The 23,333-nt window shown below is 46.0% G+C and overlaps 1 protein-coding gene across 1 annotated transcript; it reads right to left on the reverse strand.

Annotated features, from left to right (window-relative positions):
• Positions 1-1,425: 1,425 nt before the first annotated feature.
• LOC135915186 (pseudouridine-5'-phosphatase-like) lies at positions 1,426-23,278 on the reverse strand. Its single transcript, XM_065448220.2, has 4 exons — positions 23,170-23,278; positions 18,060-18,278; positions 16,463-16,695; positions 1,426-2,895 (listed from the first exon to the last, which is right to left on the reverse strand). The coding sequence occupies exons 1-4, from the start codon at positions 23,228-23,230 to the stop codon at positions 2,701-2,703; spliced, it is 708 nt and encodes a 235-aa protein (XP_065304292.1). The 5' UTR covers positions 23,231-23,278; the 3' UTR covers positions 1,426-2,700.
• Positions 23,279-23,333: the final 55 nt, after the last annotated feature.

Here is a 23,333-nt window from a genome sequence, read left to right on the forward strand (position 1 = left end):
GTGATCCCAGCTGGAACACGGTGGAAAATGACATAGTTTCAGTGTCTGCACGCACGACTGCACGACATGAGAACAAGCAGACGAAACGGAAGTAGATCTCTCTTGCTGCGGTGCCAAGTAAAATGAAAATATTGAGACATTCGGTTGGTGTTTTATTATTTATCTAAGCTTTAATTCGTCTATTCTAGCAACATATTACACAAATAACAGATGTTGGCATGAATAATTCTCGAAGTCACGTGTCACCACAAGCGACGTCACAGTGCGAGCACGTGTACGTAAGCGCACTATCACGTGTACGTCATCTGCGGGCTTGCTGCGCGGCGGCCGGGAGAAGGAACGGCGTTCGGTATGATATTTCAGATCTGCCCGCGGTGCGTGGCGACGCAATACCTTGCAGGCACGATCGTTCTCCCGCACTGCATGCTCTGCGCTTGTCAGCTCAAAGTGGCCAGACCTGGTGAGGGGCCCTTTAGGTTGACTTAAAGAACACCAACGCCGAGGGGCGAGTGCCACTAAGATACACCTAAGTCAAAGATTAGGGTCGCCTACCATTGTTATTTCTCTTTTGCGTGGCCACTCCAGCTCACCTCCAGAGGCAACCGGGGACGAAATTTAGAATAATTCAGAAAAACGAATAAAAACTAGTACACAACAAAATTCATGGGTATAATTATATATATTACATTAGAGCATAAATTTAGTTATAAGTTGAGTCGCGGAAGTGTCTGGAATAATTAGAATGAGTAAAACAACACTGATTACCGCACACCAAAGCATAGAATTGTAGACCTTAGAGACACGACACTCGAGCACGACTTAGGCAAAAGTTATGAAAACCCGGAAGTAGAAAGCGGAAGTGATAATGTCACTAATGACGTCACACACAAGAAGGTGGCATGATCTGAAACATGAAACTGTCGCCTGGCATAGACTGAACATCTGCCTAGCAGTGTGGATGTGGCGCCACGCCTTCCTTTCTCGCTTCTCCTCTCCCGCGTGCATCAGCTAGAGTGCGCGCTCACTTGCTCGCTGCAGCTGCGTGCGCGTGCTCGTTACATGCTCTGACGTCAGCACCGAAGAGAGCGCGTAAGGTGCGCTTCATGTGCCGCTCACTAGGGGGCAAGAACCAGTAAAGGACGAACCGCCGATAACTGACAAGGCTGCTACGAAACGAACGCAATAGAATAAAAAAAAACTGCTCAGTGTCCTATGGGCACAAGAACTTGACACAACAAACTAATCTAGCTCAATAACAATAGACATCAGTCACGTAAATAAACAGTGTACAATGCTGGCAAGGAAATAGCCTTTGAATAAAAAAAAGATTATTGCTTGCATGGCGGTTACTATTGACATATAAAGTGGTCCCTTTATTTATCTTAATACAAAACTGTGTTTTAGGCAGTCAAGTTGTTCTCAGTGTGGATTCAGTTAGGAAGTATCTTTAGTGCGACAATGCAAACAAAATAGCGAAAGGTGGGACCATCTGGATCATGAGAATTGAACGTCAACTATGACTGACAACAGAAAATATTTGCAATTTCAAGCTCTAACCAAGCAGCACATTGTTCGCCTTGGTTAACATATAAAGATGTACGGGTGTCAGAGAAACGAACAAATAAAAATATTTACGTACTGCTTCTAGAATACAACAGGCTCCAAGACTGTCATGGAAAGGCTGTGGCTGCTCGTGGTACACATATAGGAACACGCACTCTCCTAGACCTATGAATATACTAAAGGTGTTCTCTTCAATCATAGTTTGTGTGATGTCAATGGGTTGTGTGATGTAACGTTCTATTTAGAAGATGTGCCCAATGTTTTTCACAGTAATGAACGGAATATATGGTGATCGCAGTGTTTTGTGAACGCCAACAGTTACCTGCTGCACACGTAGCGAAATGACGGTGATGTAAATGAAGTTAGCCTATAGAATCATATGCGTTATTGCACTGTTTATGATTCGATGAGAACATTGACGACGTGTAAGAAAGTTAAGCTATTGGGTGTCCTCCAGTCAGCCTGACAATTCAGGACAAAATTTCGGCGTAATCAAGGGTATACATTTCAGAAAGGTAAGTATAGATTGATCATAGGGAATTCCGACTACATTTGGCACGGCGGTGTTAGGAAGATTATTTCAAGTAACTGCCAAGGAGGGGGGAGGGGAGGGGGACGCACGCTGCTGTTGCAACGCCTGGAAGCCAAGTATGATTGCGAAATTAAATTAATATACCTTGCTCAGAACCTGCTGATGTGCTGAGTAAAATTTCTTCTTGACCACATTGGCATGGACAATAGCTTTCCTTGGAAGAAACTGGCGCGAGTTTAAATCAAATTCAGGCACTTTGGTCTAAGCCAAAAGATAGATTGTACCCGACCTAGGATTCTTGGGTATTGTAAGCAAGACGCAAATATTTCCTACACTTTTGTATTGCGACTGCATATTTTCACGTTCAATATACGAATTTTTTTTCACGACACCACGTAAACGTCCGTGCCGATTTCATACAAACTCGTACCCACGCCACTGATAATCTACATGCTTCCAGAGCCCTGAATGCGGCAGTACGCAATGAACCGCCCCTAACCAGCGTTTCTGCGTGGAATACGAGTTGTGGCTGCCTTCGCTAAGCAAAACGAGAATATTAATAAGTGCGAACAGCCATCCGCAGCGTCCTTCTCAGCATCGCCGTGCTAACTCTTCTTTGCGGTGTCTTCGAACGGTGGAAGGCCGAAGACCTCAGGCTTGAAGTTCATCAGTGAGTCGATGCACAGGGTGGCCCGACGCTTGTTTTGTTCGTCCATCCGGGGGTCCGGTAGCATGACAACTTGCATTCCAGCGGCGAGAGCGGCAGTGACACCGTTAGGGGCGTCCTCGAACACCAGAACCTTTTGCAAAGGGACAAAACAACAGCGTTATTGAAAAAAAATACGAAACCAACTGTGCACTCTCTGCTAGCTTTATAACAATAAGTTACTACTGGTTTTGTTGTGACAATAAAATTATATTTACAATCTTTCATTGCATTTGTTGCGCCGAAATTTGCAAAAAGTTGACATATTTTGGTGGCATCGTTCAATAAAGCGCATATAATAGTTATTCCGGTAGTACGGTATTTGAGAGGTCGCGATATAAATTCAGATCGTTGCAGCAGCTCGCTTGTGCAATGATGATGTCTACTTATGATTGTATATAAGTTTTTTTTCAAACGAACCAGCAAGAATGCTAAACGTTTACAGCAAATTCTGGCAAATAAATGTAACGTTCGAGGGCTGCGCGCTTCTCTAACAGATTATACGCGAACAAAATAAGACAGCGCACAACAAGATGATACTCAAACAGCTGCTTTATTGATATTCACAACCGAAACGAAATATATAGAGCTCCTCAAAGATCAAGCAATAGCGAAAAGAGGACATGAAACACCCATGATCACTTACGATCACTGATTTTTTAGTGACTTTGTCTAGTTTTGTCGAGGCAATTCCTTTCTAACTCGGCGCAACATAAGGGTTACTGCGCATACAAAATGCACCAGGCAACCTACTGAAGGCGTCAAATATGTTCAACCTCCTTGTTTTTTACTTTTGCAGTCACTGTTACCAGAGAGGAGAATAATAGTAAGCATTCATAAGTCTTAAAACTGTGTACATGCTGCAGTACAGTAGCTGAGTAAAACATACTTGATTGAATATGTGCCGCTGTGTCTTTTTATACAATTAATGTTCGTTTATGTGTGTTTGGTAATATAAATAAATTTTAAGGCAGGCTAATGGTTCCGGAAGCAGACAACGCACGCTTGCTTGCTACTACTGCGTACATCGAAATCAAATGGTAAGATAACATTCGTAAACTGAGAAAAATTAAAACGGAAGATAAATACTAGTTCCTCAGCAGGAGCGTATGCAGATGTCGGTCATGCCGTGCCCATTTCTACCGTTAGTACACTTGTTAAACCTTGAAGCAGATGTTCGAAACCATGTCGGGCACAAAAAATAGTACAAACATTTTTCTCTTTGCAGACACGTGATCGGAATTGAACTTTTGTCCTGAAACTTCACAGTGTTTTGTTTTCATACTCTGTGGTGTGTGCATACAACTTGAGCTTTTGTTACCTCTTTTATTCTAACCTGGTCTTGTGTGGGGTAAGAACAAGACAAATACAACCGAATGTACGCATTGTTCTTTATTGTGTGTGTCTGATATGTTTTAACTAGAACCTTGAGTGGTTGTAGAAATAAATTTACTACATATAATAAACCTTCGGGTGCAGGAAATCAATATCTTTGAACACATGAGCAGATACGTGTATTACAACGAGGACACATAGGTCAGTACTGATGAAAAGAGACAAGTTGTTTTAATGAAGATCACCGATTTTTTTCTCCTTCTCTGCAACGTATGTTGAAAGCATTCTTAGAGAGTTGAGGGGGTCTGTCACTTTGCCACTTAAGTAGCTTGATTGCAGCATTTGTACTGAAATGTCGGCGACCCGCCGTGGTTGCTCAGTGGCTAAGGTGTTAGGCTGCTAAGAACAAGGTCGCGGGATCGAATCTCGACCATGGCGGCCGCATTTCGATGAGGTCGAAGTGCGAAAACATCCGTGTACTTAGACGTAGGTGCACGGTAAAGAACCTCAGGTGGTCGAAATTTCCGGAGTCCTCCACTACAGCTGCCTCATAATCAGAAAGTCGTTTTGGTACGTAAAACCCCATAATTTAATTAATTTTAAGTATAAGTAAATTGCGCCCACAATCGGAGTACCCGCAGAAACACCTATAGGCAGTGCATATGCAGGGTGGCCCATGTGACTTGTGCCAAAATTAAATAAAAATGCCAGCGCCACGTAGATAGAGAAAACCGAGGTAACGCTGAATGCCACTGCTCAGAGCACATCTGCTTGTTTTTGTACGTCGTCTAATTGCATAAATAGTAATAATATTTGAATAACTTCCCTAATATATTCAGAGCCAAATTCTCAATTTAAAAATTGTAGGCCATCATGAAAAAATTCTGGTCGATCTTTCTGTTCTATACGTTTTACGTAGGCTTTTTCCAAGCTAAAGGCGCTTCGTGTTTTGCAGACTTTTTTTAACGCCTGGAAACATTTTGTGTATAGCAGGTATTGAGCAGCAGAAAGATGGATAGGAATTTTTTTTCATGATGGCCTGCAATTTTCTTGGTGATAATTTTTCTCAGATTATTATATTTGAGGAGTTATTAAATTTTCAACTAAATATGCAATTAGGTGACATACAAAGTTTTGTGCGACTTGCTCTAAGCGACGGGAAACATCATCACTTTTGTTCTGTATTCTAAGTGACACTCGCGAGTTTTTAAACTAGGACACAACTTACTTGAGACACCTGGTATGTAGCTGCCATATAAGAATTATAATAACGAAGAAAACAATGAATAGAAGAGTGTGTTTACCTAGCCAGCGCATCGACTATGTGTACGCTGGTACAGCAGACGATTTGGACAACGCCACTATGGCACGAGTCAGTGGCGATCACCCGCGCAATGACAGAACGATACACTGCCTACATTTTCGTGTTTGCGCCCTTTGCAACGAAACGGATGTCGAGCGAATCTTAGGACAACGTCCTCAAGAGGGGTACTAAAGAAAATTAAAAAGCCGTCATTTTTTATGGTATCTGTATAGTGTCTCTTGTGAATGGCAAAATAGTCAAACGCCCTTAAAACGAATGAGTTTGTTGAAACGTTAAAAAGTGTTTTTTCTTGTGCGTATTGGAATTGTATACTGGTATCGGTTGCGCGTCTCAGAAAATTGCCCTGTAAGGCACACAAATGAAAAAAAAAAAAGAACGGGAGTGCTCCCATTCGTGTACTTGTGTTCCTTATTGTGTAACTTAGCAAGGTCGCTACATGGGCAAGTTGGTGATTCATAATTACAGGTGACAGGGCGAAAAAAACACTGGCACGACAGGGAACGAGACGGGACAAGCGCTAACTTACAGCTGACGAGATTTAATGACAGGAATGCGCACATATGAAACCAATTTGCAACCAGAATGAAAAAGAGTAAGATAAAGAACCATCAAAACCAAAACACGAAAAAGTTAAGCTTAGAAAACCACTGACACCAGCTACACATACTTTCACCTTCCAAGAATATGAGTTATTTACAGGATAATCCAACCGACAGTTTGCTCACGCAGATGCATTGTTCCCTAGCCATCTGAGCTGCCTCGCTAATTACACGCGTTTGCTCAACCTTACATTGACAAATCAGTGTGGTTTGCTGGTATTCTGGGATACATTCATGCGTTCTAGCATGCAGAACAACAACGTCTTTTTTCCACTTCGGAGGTTATTAGCGTGCTCCCGTAGGCGCCAATTGAGGCGTCTGCCCGTCTGGCCCACACAGTATGCGCCTCAAGAAAAATAAATTTTGTAAACGACACTCTGTACGCGATCCATGAAGTATGTTCTGTGCTTAACGGAACATTGGCTCCCGCTTTTCCAAACAGAGGAGGCTCTTCTTGCCATGTTGGTTAGGAGGGCTGAATATGACTTTAACGTCAAGCGTTGTTCTATTAACTTGACATGATGGGACACGCAGTGTATTTATGGTACGACGGCGGAATTGTCACGCTTCTCGGCTGACGTTTGCTCTCCTCCGTCACCAGCCCTTCCTCGCTGTTTACTTTCCTATGCATTGCCTCAGCTACTTTGACAAGCGACAGTTCGGGATGGCCTGCTCTTTTTAGATGTTTTGCTTGCGCTAAGAAACTGCCTTCCACGGCATGGCGGCGAAACACTTGTGAAACGTGAGAGCACAATTGCCCTCTTTACTATTTTACTCTGAGCAGGTGAGAATGGAAGAAATGGCTTCTGCACGTGAGGCTCACACTGCCAGCACGTGTGGCGCTCCGAGAACACGATCTTAATGTCTAAAGACCGAATGATGTCATTTTCTGGCATCTTGTGTGTGAACCAGTGATTTGAAGCATTCCCGACATATGTGTAGTACCAAAGCGTCTTGCGGCTGCAATATTTCAGTATCACAACGAATACCGATTTAAAATTCAGAACGATTCCACTCTTTGAAGGTGTATGACCAGCGGGGCTGTATATAACTATAAACAAAATAACAAGACAATATAACACAAATAAGCAGATTGTTGTGTTCTTTTCTATTTACATTTATCTCGCGACCACAGTAATTATGGATTTGTCATCGGCATGATAGACAGCAGTGGGCTCTGTGACGACACTGGAGAATGTTAGATCTTTGCACGACCCATGGTCTATGGTCCTGTTAGGTCATGGTCATGTTAGGTCTATGCTCATCGAATGTTAGGTCTATGCAAGACCCATGGCGCGCCATGGAGACATAGGTCTTGGTGTAACATTGAAGGCCGAACCATTCGAAGAGAAATGCCAAGAACCAGTTCCCGTCAGGACGAGACACATCGACATCAGTCGCCCACAATGACGAAGCGAATGGGGTCCACCGGGACGGACCAACCAAATGTGCACATCATAATGTTGTCAAGGCTCCTCTTTAACGTTCCGGGATGAACGTAGATGGTGGCGACAGCGACAACGATTTCGTCCCCAGTGTGTATAGCGCACGCGTCGGCACATTCCACAGCAAGGTTCTCGCCCGTCGTCGGTAAGGCATAGGGCACCAACAACAGCGCTGTCGTTCTTTCCGTATGTCGCAACGCATCAAACCATCATCCATCATCCATGCCCGGTTTTGTCACATTTGACCTCAAAGCAGCTGGGACGTATAACGCCGATGCGATTTTGCCTTATGCATAAGCTCTCTTAGCTCTATACACATGGCCATTGTGTTTTCTTACGCACATCGCGAAACGCTGGAAACTAGCCTAAGACAGCGCCGACGGAAAGATTATCGACGTATTTAAATGTCGCCATGACGGACAAGTCCCTCAACTATTCCTCCAGTAGTCTATAACATTTCGCCAAAAACAAGTCTCTTAGAGCAACAGATATGGAAGACGCGATTGAAACGCCTTCTTTATGAATGTAAATACAGTAAAAGCTCGTTAATTCGAACCGCAAGGGGAAGCCGCTTCAGTTCGAATTAACGAAAGTTCGAACTAACGATAGTGAAGGAGGGCAACAGTACACTGTGATTTGGAAGCAGTAGGGCATGTCAGAAATTTGGCGTGTCAGAAAGTGGTGGCGTGTGCCGCGGGCAGACGCCATCTTCAAGTCGAAGCACTGAGTCCGACTGTGCCACACCACCGATGTCCACTGAAACGAACGTTAGCCGAGGCTTAACACCATCACAATGAATCGCGACGGCCGATACCTCCTAAGCTGAAAACAGAGGTGCACAACCGATGAAGACTGCTGAGAGAAAGACGCTGAACATGTCAAGGTGGCGAAGGCCCTGATTCATTGGTTCTTGATTGCAAGCGCAGCTGCGACGTACTAGATTCGCTGTGTTTTGGAGCTTGCCGTGCCATCTCCGCACAACATTAGCAGCTGTACAAGATTTGGAAAGCCTCCGAGATTCGCAACGGGCAAGAAGTCTCGGAGGTTACGTAGAACGGAGAGGCGGCAGCCGCCGCTGCCTTCTGGCTGACCCCGCGTTGATTAGATTTTTTCCGATTTTGCCTTCTCTCGCCGTTCTCTCCGTTTCGGAGGCAATACAGCCTTGTGTGTAGGCAGTAGGCGCGTTTCTCAGGCCGTGTGCCAGGTGAGCGTAGTTCGAATTATCCGTGAGGGAACCTTCTCGCGTTCGAATTAACGGACTTTTTTATACATAGACTTCTGTGGAGCTTGGCCGGACCTAATCGGACAGTTCGAATTATCCATAAATTCGAATTATTGAAGTTCGAATTAACGAGCTTTCACTGTAGTGCCATTACAGTCCACAAAAGTACATGTGAGGTACAAAGATATCTTGCAACCCACGAGAGCTCATACCAGCCGTGTTCTGGAATCGCGAAACTCCAAGATAATCAATAATTTCTTCAATGTACGTCAGTAAATGTTTGCGAGGCAGGGAATAATACGTCTTTTATGTGAACCGAGGAAGCTCTCATGTAGCTGTCTACCTACTGCCTCAAATACTCATTGACATGTCCTGAAGTTTGAATCATGAAAACGTCCTCTACAGTTAAAAGCTTTAACTTTCCTTGCAAGAACCATGCACCCCAAATCATTTTGCCAGGATCCCATTTCTGAGACAATTAAAATGAACGGTATGACGTCTTTGTGCGTCTTGGATGAAAAAGAAAGACATATTTAAGGTCTTTTTTTACCTTTTTGTACTTTCACGAAAACACCTTTAAATCTAGGTCAGCACCATATATTTAATCTTGGATTTTACTTTAGCCAAGTTCGCACCTGCACAAACATGAAACACAGATGAAATGTCTATGAGCCTTCTCGAAGTATACTCCTTGCGGTAAAACGGTAAACCCTTCTTCTTTATCTGAAAGTACAATACCCCATTCATTGTCTCTAAGATAAGGAGGTGCTTTTTCTACTAGCACAACCCAGTTAGCCGGCTTGCCATGTAACAGCACGTCCACACCTTCCGAAATGTACTTGTCGCGGTAGGCGCGAAGTCCGCGGCACGTAGCACGATTGCAGGTAGCTATATCGAATTACGCCTCTTGAGAAAACCTGGGCCCCAGGCTTATAGTTATCTGGCCGATGTCTGAAAGGCGAATGTCATTACATGTATGAAAACCTACTGCGCGACTTGGAGTTGTGCAATTTGTAACCAGAGCCTGCGTAGTTCGTCTTTCCACAACTGGTCCACGACGTGATGAACGCATGCTGTGTAGGCCGGCCAATTTTTCTTCTTGAAATCGATGTGACGCTCCTGTTGTAGTTGAAGACCTTGCTTGCCTTTACCATTCAGGCCAGAGTATCTTGCAAACCATGGTGCCCTGTCCGTTCGAAGGTTCAAAGCCACCAAACAAGGCCTTGCTCTGCCCTTGTCTTGGAAAGCACAATCCATACCAGCTCGTCAAAACGATAAGTTGAAAGTATCGATATTCTTACGAGGCATCGCGCATGAGCATACCGTTAAACGTCCGCTTCGCGCTGCGAAGAAAAAGAGCATGGGACATGCCGCGTGAGATTCTGTCAGCCATTCTGCGGTAGTAAAATCCTGTAAATATTGTAATATACCATTTCGTCTCTTCCCCGTGTACTCGTGAATCTCCGGGACAATTTGGTGGAGCTGGGGGGTACCAGAAGAGTTGTACAAGGGAGCTCCTCAGTGGTTGCCGAGTCGTGGCCAACATGATGACACACGAGACCACGGCCATGCCTACGCCAGCCAGGACGGCGCCTGCACCAGTCACGACAACCACGTCAACGATCATCCTTACGCAGCCGAAGGACCCAGGGATGTTCTGTGGTACGGATGAAGTTTATGTCGACGCATCAGTGAGATCAATAGTTGGGATCCAACGCTGATGCTGACGAACGTGCTGTTTTATCTCAATGGAACAAGGAAGTTATGGTTCGAGAACCCCGAGGCGGAGATAGGAAATTGGGACACTTTCAACGACATTATGCAAATTACACGCACTGTGGGAATCCATGTAAGCGAAGCTTTCTGTGCTGGATGGTTTGATCGACGATAATTAGCGGTGATGTTGACGGCTAACGCTTAATTTTTTTCAATGCTTAGTCTAACATGAGAGGGGTGAGTTGATGTTAAGTGTTACCTTGCGTGCACCACTGCTCTTTGTCTGCGTAGTACACAGAAAACACAGGGAGAGGTGTTAGCTTGAAGTGTTGTGCGCCATATTTTATAATATCTGAGAGGGTTGAAAGTTGTCATTTCCTCACATGGCACATCACATTGTGGCAGAAGTATTAAACTTGGATTATGGGGATGTGCATGCCTAAACCACACTCGGATATTGAGGCAAGCCGTAGTGGCGGACTCGGGAATAATTTCTTCACTACATTGTTCTTGAACGTGCCCCAAAATCGAAGTGAACGTGCGTTTTCTATTTCGCACCAGTCAAAACGTGGCAGCCACGATTGGGATCAAACCCAGGACCTCTACCAATGCCATAGCCACAAAGCTACCGCGGCGGGCATGGAAGTGTTGATTTGACAATCGACCGCATCTGTAGTGTCTCCTAGACCCTGCGGTGCGCTTTAATTAATGCGGCTCTGCTTCTGCACGCCCTCCGTAAGTTTCCCGCTTGACATATAGGCATGGCGTTTATTTTTCAGAAATAGCAGCAACGTACTGTACCGTACCTTGAACTTAAGATTATCCTGTTTCCCCGCAACCACTGTCGTATAGTAGTGGGCATCCCTCGTGCTCTCACCTCACCTCCACGACCTCTCTTGTATGAGAACTGCCTCTTTTCCTCCCTTTTATTCTTCTCTTCTGTCTACTGTTCTATCTGTGTCCCCTTTCTCCTCGCACATTAGTAGAAAGGCAAGCGCTGCGGTTTCTGTAAGGCTTCTGTGGGGAGTCACGGATAATTACCGCAGTCAAGCGGCTAATGTGGCGATGGCCAGGGAGCTCCAGAGGGAATTGTGCACATTCGACGCGGTGGGGCGAAAACGAGTTTCTCCCGTCGCCTTTCCTCTCTTACTTAGGCCTTTCATATATTTACACACCCTGAACCACTCCATGACGCGGTGTACGCGACAGCAGCAGGCACGGCAGCACACAACAGTAACAGAAGCAGCAGCAGCAGCAGTGGGAAAGTCGAAGGAAGAGGCAAATAAATCTTCACTTTAAAAAAGGTAAGGCCTTGTTTGGGAAACCTATGGGTCGAACGGCAGTAACGACGAAAGAGCTATCCATTGGCGCTCTGATTTCCACTGAACCATACATATTCTGCATTCAGGACGTCTTGGCACTTTGCCGTAAAGTCTACAGTGGCACGACGGAGTCGGACAACAATGTCCACGTGTTGAAGGGGATCGCAAACTACTTTCGGCGCAGTTCAACCCATTACTGTGTGGAACTTGGGCGACCGTCGACAAGATTATTGAAGAATGCTGGAATTGTGAGCAGACCAAAAGCCGGCGTATTGCAAGAACATTTGCTCGGCTACCGAAAACCGCTCCGACGTCATCATGCGAAGACGGATAGGTCTCTCGTCTGCCGTCGGCGCCTCCATCCGAACTTACCCGAATCGTCCTTCTGAAAATCGAAGAAATTGCTCCTGGTCTTCCCAACACCGGCCACGGTGATTTTCACATGCCGACTTTTCCCCTGGTCCAGTCCACTGTGCGGGAGAAGCTCGGCAACTTTACTTTCACCGTCTGCACCGTTGCTCATTCTAGGACACCTGGCTTTTGCCCCAGATCACCGCCTCGTCCAAGATCGCCACTTGGCCCAATATCACTACCTCAGGAACAACGGTTCTCACCTCGCTCTCGGAATCCGGTTTAATGGTGAACGACAGATGGTCGGCTGAATTGTTTTAGCTGCCGCCGTATCAGTCACGTCATGCACCATTGCCACAAGCGTTGTTTGTCACCGTTCACCCGGGATGACGATCTAGCCGCAGTGACAACAACCGCTGTTTTCAGCCCACTCAGCCACACAACAGGGATAGCTATCGCCGCTTCCAGCGTTTTGAGCCGTACAACGTCGATACCACCCCTACGCCGCACAGTCGCTCCCTGTCGCTCCGAGGTAACCAGTCTTGTTTGCCGCCAGCGCGTCGTCCGTCGTGTCCGTCGCCCCTACTACGACGCCCGACATTGCCGCTGAACCTCCAACAGCGAAACTAAGGGGTGCAGCTCTTAGAGGTGACGCTGCATGTTCGAGTGCTACCTCAAATGCTCTCCTCGTATTGCCGACAAGACAAAACTTGATCGATGTTGACGTTGACGGCTTCACTACTCCCGCCGTCATCAATAATGGGGCGCAAATGTCCGTGATGAGTAATCAACTTCGTTGCGTCTCAAGAAAGCATTTAACCCATCCGCTACCGGTATAATTCAGGTCACTGACGGATGAAGTCCCACGGTTGCCGGAACGTGCACAGCTCGTATTACCGTCGGCGGTCATAATATATCTGTTTTGTTTACTGTCATCGAGGACTGCCCCAACGACGTCTTTCTCGGTCTCGATTTCTTGTCAGCGCATGCCGCTCTCATTGACTGTGCAACCGGCGTCCTTCAACTTAAGCTTCCTCAACTTGCCGATGCTCCACCTTCACCGTCATACCGTTTATGATCTGTCGATTACGCTCGGTTGCCACTGCAAGTCACAATGTGGGTTGCCTTGACGACGGTCACACCAGTCCGCGTCGGTCAATACGTACTATATTCGCTAGTTGATATGCTGTTGACCCGAAATATTGCTGTGCCACACACCCTGGTGACTGTTGTCGGCAACCACGCCCAGCTCCAGCCCCACAACTTGAGCAACTCGACCCAAGCTACCCCGCAAGACATCTCAGTGGTCAACGTGTCACCGCTTGATGCATGCGATATCGTGGCATTAGACGCTGAAATTTGTTCGTCCTTTCTCGCAACCGGCCCGGCGAGTTCAGTGCCCGACGCAACTACCGTGATGATTGCCCTTGACGTTCAAACCTCTCAAGCCGCAGAACTCCACCACCTCGTAGAGACATACAGGGATATCGTGGACTTAGATGACGGCCCTCTGGGTCATACGTCTCTCGTAAGTCATCAAATACATGCGGCAGATGCAATTCCTATGAGATGACGAGCCTATTCCATGTCCCATTCCGAACGCCCAGTCATACAAGGCGATGTCGATAAGATGCTCCCCGAAGGAGTCAATAGAGGCTTCTTCCAGTCCGTGTGTGGCACCTGTCGTCTTGGTTAAAAAAATGTCAGCTGGAGATTTGGCGTCGACTATCATGCCTTAAATGAAATAGCGCGCAAGGACGTATATTCGCTGCCACGAATCAATGACGCACTTGACTGTCTTCACGATGCGAGATAATTCTCATCCATAGACCTGCGCTGGGGTTACTGACGGATTTCATTTGATGACCAGAAACGGAAAAAAACGTCCTTGTCACACCGTACGGCCTCTATTAGTTCAAAATTGTCATTTTTACTGTGCAGCGCCCCTGCAAACACATGCTGGACTCTCTCCTTGGTGGTTACAAATGGTCCATCAGTCTGTGTTACCTAGACGACATCATTGTGTTTTCTCCAACGTTTGAAAATCACCTTACTCGTTTGGCGACCGTTTTAGCTGTCTTTCGTCGTTCCCGACTCCAGCTAAACTCCGAAATGAGTAATTTTGGCACACAACAAATGACTGTGCTTGGTCATCTTGTAAGTGCTACAGGTGTCCATCCCTGACCCTGAGAAGATTACTCTTGTGAAGAATTTCCCGGTGCCCTCGTCTACTAAAGACGTTCGGAGTATTGTGGGATTATCTTCATACTTACGTCGTTTTGCACGTAGTTTAGCCATCATAGTCGGACCCTTAACCGACCTTCTAAAGAAGGACGTTCACTTTTTGGGGTGTCACTACCAAGTGGCTGCTTTCTTGGTGCTGACCACGACTTCACCGCCTATGTTGGCTCACTTTGACCTTTCCGCGACTACTGAAATTTGCACAGACGCTAGCGAGCATGGAATCGGCGCTGTTGTCTCTCAGCACCAACAAAACCAAACACTTGGTATTGCATACGCGAGAAGTCTTCTCTCCCCGTCTTAACGGAACAATTCGATCATAGAACGCGAATGCCTTACGTTTGTTTGGGCAGTCGCGAAATTTCACCCGTATTTGTACGGCCGCGCAATCTCGGTTCTAACCAACCACCAGATTCTTTGTTGGCTATCATCGCTCAAGGGACCAACTGGTCGCCGTGGTCACTCGGCTTTGAGACTACAAGAATATACATTTGAGGTAATTTATAAATTTCGCACACCATGCCGATTGTCTTTCGCACCATCCGTTGGACCCTCCTAGCCTCGCTGACCATGACAATGTTCCCTGTGTGCTCGCCATATCTGATTTACGCGACATCCGCACCGAACAGCGTGGGAATGAATCCCTGAATCTCAACATTCAGCAACTCTCTTCCGCACGTCCCGACCCTTCTCTACGTCAGTACGTCCTACGCGATGAAGTTCTATACCTTCGCAACATGAAACCTGACAGGCCGGAACATTTGCTAGTTATTACACGACACCTACACACCACCATTCTTCAACTGCTACACGATGCTCCACCTGCGGGACACGTCCGCGCCTCACGCACCTAGAACCGTGGGCGACAGAGGTTCTTTTGGCCTGGCTCGTATCGTTCTGTGCGTCGATACGCTACTGCCTGCAAGCGCTGTCAACGGCACAGACCAGCTGCTTCCACAGGTTGGCCTGCTTCGATCTGTCGACATTCAACTGGAGCCCTCATCTCGTGTAGGCATTGACTTGCTCGGACTGTTCCCTACGTCCGTATCCAGCAACAAAGGAATTGCCGTCGCACTTGACTCTACAACTAGATATGCTACTACGCGCGCAATGCCCAATGGCTAGGCTACAGGCGTTGCAGACTTTGTGCTCAATGGTGTCATTCTTTGATATGAGGCCCCGCGCTAGCTTTTTATGGATCGTTGGCGCTGTTTCCTAGCAAAGGTCATTGACGAAATTTTTCGTAGCTCCTCTACTGTACATCGCCTCACGACAGCCTACCATCCACATACCAACGGTCTTACGTAGCGCGTCAACAGAACCATTACGGACATGCTGTCTATGTACGTCTCTACTGACCACCGCGGTTGGGACGCCACCCTACCCTACGTTACTTTTGCCTGCAACTGGTTCCTGCAGGCAACCGCCGGCTATTCGCCGTTTTTTCATCTGTACGGTCGCAACCTTGCGTTGCGCTTCAGGACGCTCCTTCCTGCTGACCCCGCCTTCACCCCGTACTTACCGCGTATGCTCAAGGAAGTCATCTCTCGAGCCAGAATAGCTGGCCAGGTTGATCATACTAGGCTAAGTGCGTCGCAGGCCTGTCGAAAAAGCGCCGAAAAAGTGACAACCGGCACCGTGAAGTCGAGTGCCCTCCTGAATTACTGATCCTACTCTGGACACCATGTCGACGCTAAGGCCTGTCCGAGGAGCTCCTCTCTCGCTACCCCGGATGCTACAAAGTTCTCCCCAAGCTCAACGACGTTGACTACCTCATCGCTCCGCACCCACATCACTCGTATTCTTCTTTTACGACTATTACTAATGTTGTCCATTTGTCGCGGCTAAAACCCTACTTCACCAGCAGTGCTGACTGATTTTCGAAGGCGCCGTGACGGTGCTCAGTCCACCGGGAGTGATCTTACGAGGCATCGCGTATGAGCATGCCGTTAAAGGAACGCTTGGCTCCGCGAAAAGAAAGAAGACAGGACATGCCGCGTGAGATGCTGTCAGCCAATCTGAGGTAGCAGCAGCACGTTAATATTGTAATATACGATTTCGTCTCTTCGCTGTGTGTACCTGAATTTCCGTGACAATATGATGTACCTTTTCGGGGGGTGGCTTCCCGTCGAACTTGGATGCCGCGACCAGGAAGATGTCCGGCTGTGGCTTTCCGTGCTTCACTTCGGGGTCGTCGCCTGAGCAGACCACGTGATGGAAGAGCGCCAGCAGTTCCTTGTGGCGCGCCATCTTCAGCGTGAATGAGACGCGCTTCGAGCTGGTAGCGATCGCCAAGGGGATACCGTGCTTGTGCAAGTGACGCGCAAGTCGTTCGACGCCTGCACAGAAGCACCATTGTTTTGCAGCTGAGTACGCAGAAGCATATATAAGCTTAACGGCGTGCACCCTTGGACAAGTAGTGAATTACTGTATGTTTGCGTTAGCAGTTGGTCAATATAAACCAACCTCGCCGAGCAACAGTAAGACAATGTAGGATGATCTATTGGAGGGCTAAAAATAATTTGGACCACATGTTTTTAGGTGTCTATAATTTGAGCAGTCTTGTATTTCGCCAATTATTTCTTCATACCACCAATATTGCTTCACATGCCTGTCACCAGTGCCACTAATGTAAGGTAGGACTGCCGACACGGCCTCTAGGGCTACCGGCCGTCAACAGCAGCACGCCCCAAAGCGTTCAGCCACTTCGGGATTGAGACGAGACGTTACGCACACCGCGGCACGTCATGGGAACGTCAGCTCCCAAGCACTTAAACATCGGCAGGGCAGATTGTGGATGCGAGCCAGGCGATGACTGCATCGGTGCGTGTAATGTCGGGGACCTCGTGTGGAATCACAGCGGCCATTTAAGCTGCCTACTGTTGTGTCAGTAACCATTTTCCCTTAGTCCCGATCCAACATCAGCTCCGCGGCAACGTCGTGTACAAAGATCTCGCACAAATGCGCGCGTTATAGGAACGATTCAAAGTCGTTTCCTCTCTTGTGGCGTTGAAGGTGACCGGAAAATATGACACTTCATTAGGATGCGGCGCCCACTCGTGCTAGCAAGCCAGCGTAAACGTGAAAGAACTTAAACACAGCCTGTAGTACGGAGTGAAATCAAGAATATGTGAAAGCAGGAGGAAAGAGCAGTGTCTCTCCATCCCCGCGAAGCTACGCTTCGACGAACGAAGATGATGAAGACTTCCCGAAAAGAACAAACTTGTGTACAGAACTGGACAAAGATGGAGACGGACACACCAGAGCGCTTTTAGAAGAGCTGCGGGCTGTGCGAGTTTTAATGGTTCATGATTAGCGGCAGCCCGAAGGAGAAGAAAGAAGCACGACGACGAACACAGTGTTGAACTGGCCTTTGTTTGTTTCTGACGATCACCAATTAGGCCATGGCCACGTCGTTTTCGAACGGAGATTGCTAGTGCGCACCTGCAAATATTTGTTCCAACCAATAGCGCATGAATTTCTGTAATACATGGTTTGCAAATAATACTGCAAAAGCAAACGTGTCCCTGCTTCATAATATTGGCAAACCTCCAGTTTAACTTATGCTTTCCATCTTTCGATAAACAGTATTTGTACAGTGAAGCCTACAGCTAACTCATTGCGAGCCCTAGGGAAAAAAGGTCATGGGCAAGAAAAGGCACAACAGATTGGATAATGACTACTAAATGCGGGCTGGCACTACCTGGAATGAGAGTAACCTTGGGGTACTTCTCGGCATAGATGCGGCCCAACTCTACCAGGTAGTCGTCCACGGTGAGCGGCAACTTCAGGCCATCGATCACCATACGCGCAGAGTCTGGGCCGGTGGTACCCATTAACTTCAGCTTTAGTTCCCACGTGTACTTCTTGCCGTAACGGTTGGCGATCGCCTGCACCGCCTCCTCGTGCATGTGCTCCGTGTCTGCGCAAGGTAAGCAAATGGCTCATCACCGTGAAATAAATAGCAAGTTCAGAGAAGCCGCGGTTGCAAACATTTGTTCTGAGTAAGCAGTACTTCTAATGCTAAAGTCGCTGCGTTACATTGGCTATTACGATGCAACTGTTGCGGGTTAAGGTGCAAGAAATATAACAGTGTAGTGCCACTAGGTAAATAAGTAGCACCCATATAAAAGGAGTACATACGCTCTTAACAAAGTAAACACGAAGTGCTTACTGCGTTAAGATCGTATGTACGTACTTTTCCTAAAGCATGGCTTTAGGAAAGGCCACTCGTGTGATACCCAGCTATTTGAATTTACTACTGACCTGCATCATAACATGGATGAAAACCAGCAAACAGATTGTATTTTTTTTTATTTCTCAAAAGCATTTACCAGATTTGCTCATGGCCGGCTTCTTACTAAATTATCTGCCCTTTGTCGTGATTCTCCCACAATAGCTTGGCTTCGTAACTTTCTTTCATTCCGTCAACAATTCGCAGTTTTCAACGGGTTATTCTCTCTACTATCTGACGTAACCTCTGGTGTACCACAGGGAAGCGTGCTTCGACACTTACATTTTCTCATTTATATTAACAACCTTCCCAATAACATTTCCTCTCGTTTACGTCTTTTCGCAGACGGCTGGCTTCTTTACCATAACATCAGTGCAGATACTGACTACCTGACCTTACAAAATTATCTTTACACTATTGTTGATTGGTGTAAAAAGTAGCACGCGTTTCTAAGCCTTACTAAATGTAAATATATGACTTTTAGCCGCAAGCATGATATTTCTAATTTCCACTACTCTATCAATAACACCTTCCTGTCCAAAGCTACGTCGTACAATTATCTCGGATTCCAGTCCACACCTAATCTTTCATGGCCTTGTCATATTTCAACTATCTGCAGTAAAGCATCGCAAACATTGGGTTTCATACGCCGAAACCAGCGAAACTCGCCTAGCTCCGTTCGAAAACTAGCATATCTAACATTTATTCGTCCACACTTGGAAATCGCCTCATCTATTTGGTCTCCCCATCAAAAATATCTCATTGAAATGCATGAGTCCATTCAAAACAGAGCTGCCCCGTTCATTTTTAACAATTTTAGTCCCCTCGCCAGTGTCTCCGAGTTAAAGAAGCTTAATGCTATACAGATACTCGAAAATCGTCGCCCCATTTTACTTCTATGTTTATTTCATAATATGTTCGCACCCGCACTTCATTTTTGCCTTTGGAATCGTATCCTCGATCTTTACGGCATTTACATAATCATCTCTGCTTTAAACACATGTTAGGAACAACTCAATCATTCATCTGCATTACCTAAAGCAATTAAGCTCTGGAATGATCTTTCTGACAAGTTAATCTCTTTTTCTCACCTTGAAGAGTTCAAAAAACTCTTCTGCCAGCATTTATCGCTTTGGTATTGCCCTAATTCCGGTTTTCTGCTGTATTACTTCTTCAGTTGCTTTAAATCTTGTTTTATGTTTATACTACTGTTTCACTTGTACTTTGTTATCCGTTCTTGTGATTTTCACGTTTGCTTTGTTTTTTAATAATCTCCGTATTATTATGGCATATTACGCCCTTTCTGAATCAACTTTGTGTTTCTTTTGTGTATTTGCCTTGTACCGCATCTCTTGTACTGTTACTCTGGTTCATTATTTTGTGCTGTATCTCTATTGATATGCCCCCTCACTCAATGCTCTCCGGGGCCTGTGAGGAATAAATAAATATAAAAATAAATAAACAGAGTGCGTGTTCTTTCGAGGACACGTCTTTCACATGGAAATAATAACCATGGAAATAGGGAACTCCTCGCACTCCGCGGTAGAATAGGAGCTGAGCTTGAATTTGCAGTCCCGCAATTAAATGCAACAGCATTTTCTTACGTACCCTAAATATCAAATGCACTAGACATAGCACCGCAACAAAACCCTAACTTTATGAATGTCATGCAACAGCTTGTCAAATCACTAGCCGCCACTCAATCACCTTAAAAATTTGCGGAACTTCATTCGCCTATGTGTGGCCACTAGTGCCCCGGCACAACAGCTGCTCTCCGTTAACTCAAGTGCAGCTGCTAAAGGTAACAGATCTAAACTATAATGCTGCCCACTGCCCCATGTGAAAATTTATTTCGTAGCACTTCTCATCTTTTGCTGCACATATGACAGTTCCTGCAATTTACAAAAATACATATATGCAAATAATAAAATTATGTCAGAATGAGTGGTGCGAGCGATGTCCATAAACAATACTATAGAAAGGATTAACATGAAAAAATGCGCCGGTTCTAATAGTAGTACCGCCTTACCGAGACCGTTGCGCACAAGGATCTGGAGGCACGTGGTCTACAGAACAGTACGCTCACTGCAATACCCTCTGTATAGAGGGGCGGCTATTAATCTCCCGGGCTAATGACATTTAGCACAACATCATTAAACAGTTCAGAAGTGATTTGGTCTAAAATAAAGGTTCTGGGCCATAAAGTAATGTAGGTGTAAGGGAACATGTAGTTTGTATACTAGAGGAAAGTGCATTTCCTGTTCTGTTTCTGCTTCCCGGCATTCCAGTAAGACGTGGAGAACGGTCAGTTTTTCACCACATCTGCCACAGAGGGTAGATTCTGGGCCAATCAAAAAGCAGGAATAGGCACCATATGTGTGCCCTATTCTGAAGCGGCAAAGAGGATGTCAAATCGTCGTGAATTTGTCAATGACGACCATGTCCCTAAAGGTGCCTCAATTACATGGAGCTTATTCAATGTTGCCGCATCCCACCGGAGCTGACAATAGCCCCTGAGTTTTGTGCCTAGGAATGGCTTCACGTTTGTGGCAGGAATGGGCATTGACGGATTGCTAGGTTTTGTTTCTACGGCAGTTGCCATTTTACCTCCAAGCTTGTTAGCCTCTATTAACCTGTGTCCAGGCAGCAAACATATTACAACTTGTTGGTAAGCTGCGTATGTATTGCAGAGCATTGAAATGAGTTCGTCGTTTACAAAGTTTTTCTGTTTTCTTAGCGATTGTAATGTTTTGACAACACTTAAGGAATCTGTGAATGTATTGGCCTTCGGCAATTTTGCTTTCTTAATGTGTTTAGTTGCAGACAGTATTGCATGGGCCTCTGCCGTGAAGATCTGGTTTGAGGATGTAGAACGTCGGAATCCGAAAATTATGGGCCGACAACCACGTAAGAGACGCCGTCTTGTGACTTTGAAAAACCTGTGTAAAAGTCTGGGCAGCTGTACTCCGATTGTAGCTTCAAAAAGTGCGCTTGTACGTGTGCATATCGAGCGTGTTTTGTTATCTCACTAAAAGGTGTGTCACATTCAAGATGCTGTCATTGCCATGGTGTCAAGAGCTTCACTGGAGCAATTAGGCAATGTTCGAACACTCAGACAACCATTTCTTCAGTCAATTTCCTGAGCCGCTTTGAAAAACGCTGCCTCACTGAGGGAAGCTTACGGAACAGTGCAGCCGACGTATCGTTAACGAATGTGTAGCGAAGGTGTCGAGCGTTAGATTTTACCTTGAGGAAATATGTGAAACCATTGGATGCTCTGTGTTGGTGAAGGGACCACGCATTTGATTCAGTGTCTAGACCCTCAATAGGGCTTGCTCTGAAGGCGACGGTGGCCAGACGAATACCGAGGTGGTTAACGGGATTCAGCATCTTTAGCGCGCTAGGCGCGCTAAAATCACGTGCCACGGCGCCATAATTCAAACGTAATCGAACAAGGCTTTTGCAGAGTTTCAATAGGCACATACCCTCACTTTATTATGTTGCATCAAAGAGAATTTTGAATAAGTTATTCGTTTTAGCCATATCGCCTTCAGGTATTTGTTACATTGAATTAAGGCAATATTGAATCGAGGATGACACCTAAAAACTTTTGCTCCTTCATCGCGGGTACTCGTTTCCCATACAGTTCGATACTAGGACCTGGAACCAGCATTTTTTTCTTGAGAAAAGTACGCAGGAATTTTTTTGGGGAGTTAAGTTGGAATCCGCTCTCTTCTGTCCATTTAGACCGTTCCATACTTTTGCCTCCTGCGTGCATGAATTAATGCCGGAGAGGAACCTAGGCACCCCCTTAGTTGGCCGTCGCGTGTGCCTTCCCTGTGATTTATTGTTTGCGAGTTTGATCAAATTTTCTGCAGTTGTGTATCGATGGAGCATGCCCCACGCTTTGTTTTGTTTCTTCCGCGCTTCCTTGCACTTATCGTTCCACCGCGGCACTCGTCTTTTGGTTGAGCTACCCCTCGACGGTGGAATGACTTTGTTTTCGGCGTCGATGAGAAAGACGGTAAATTACCCTATTGCGTCGTCTATACAAAAATCGGTGACAAAATATCGTGGCACGTAAGTCGATTCTTTAAAATGGAGCTTGTTTACGCCGATTGGCATGAGGAGTACACTCGTGTTGCCTAATTAGGTTTAACATTTCAAGGACGTGGTGACTTCCGTAAGACTTTTCTTTCTAATGCTACCCTCTATATAAGGCCGAAGCGCTGTCAGTCCAATCGCTAGATCTGCAGAAGAGTAAGAATTGTACAGGATATCATAAGTCAGTTCCTTTTCATCAAACAGGCATGCATCGCGAACCTCTCCACACGAATTGTGAGCTTTAAAATCTCCCACAAGTGTGCAGGGCCCGGGAAGCTGACCAACGAGGTTATAGAAGTCTGTTTTTCTTAGGTGATCATTTTAAGGTATATAGACGATACATACAGTTGCTGCCACCTACAACATGCCCTTAAGCTAGAAATGTATTGAGGGTTTCCATGAAATACTTTGGTGTAAGTGCCTTAAGTCTACTACTATGAAAAGCCAAGGCCTGTAAGCACGCTTCCTGGCTTACCCAAAATCACGCCGTCCAGGTCAAAAATTACGTGTGTCACCGGTTTGAAGGTCGCTGCCATGGCCTGCACCCCTGCATCCCTTGTTCAAGTTCTTATTCTCAAGGCATGGCACATACCCACTACGGGTGATTGACCGAGAGGCAGACTGCTTCATAATTAAATT

This window comes from Dermacentor albipictus, chromosome 8 (genome assembly GCF_038994185.2).
Source record: "Dermacentor albipictus isolate Rhodes 1998 colony chromosome 8, USDA_Dalb.pri_finalv2, whole genome shotgun sequence".
In the NCBI taxonomy this organism is placed as follows: domain Eukaryota; kingdom Metazoa; phylum Arthropoda; class Arachnida; order Ixodida; family Ixodidae; genus Dermacentor; species Dermacentor albipictus.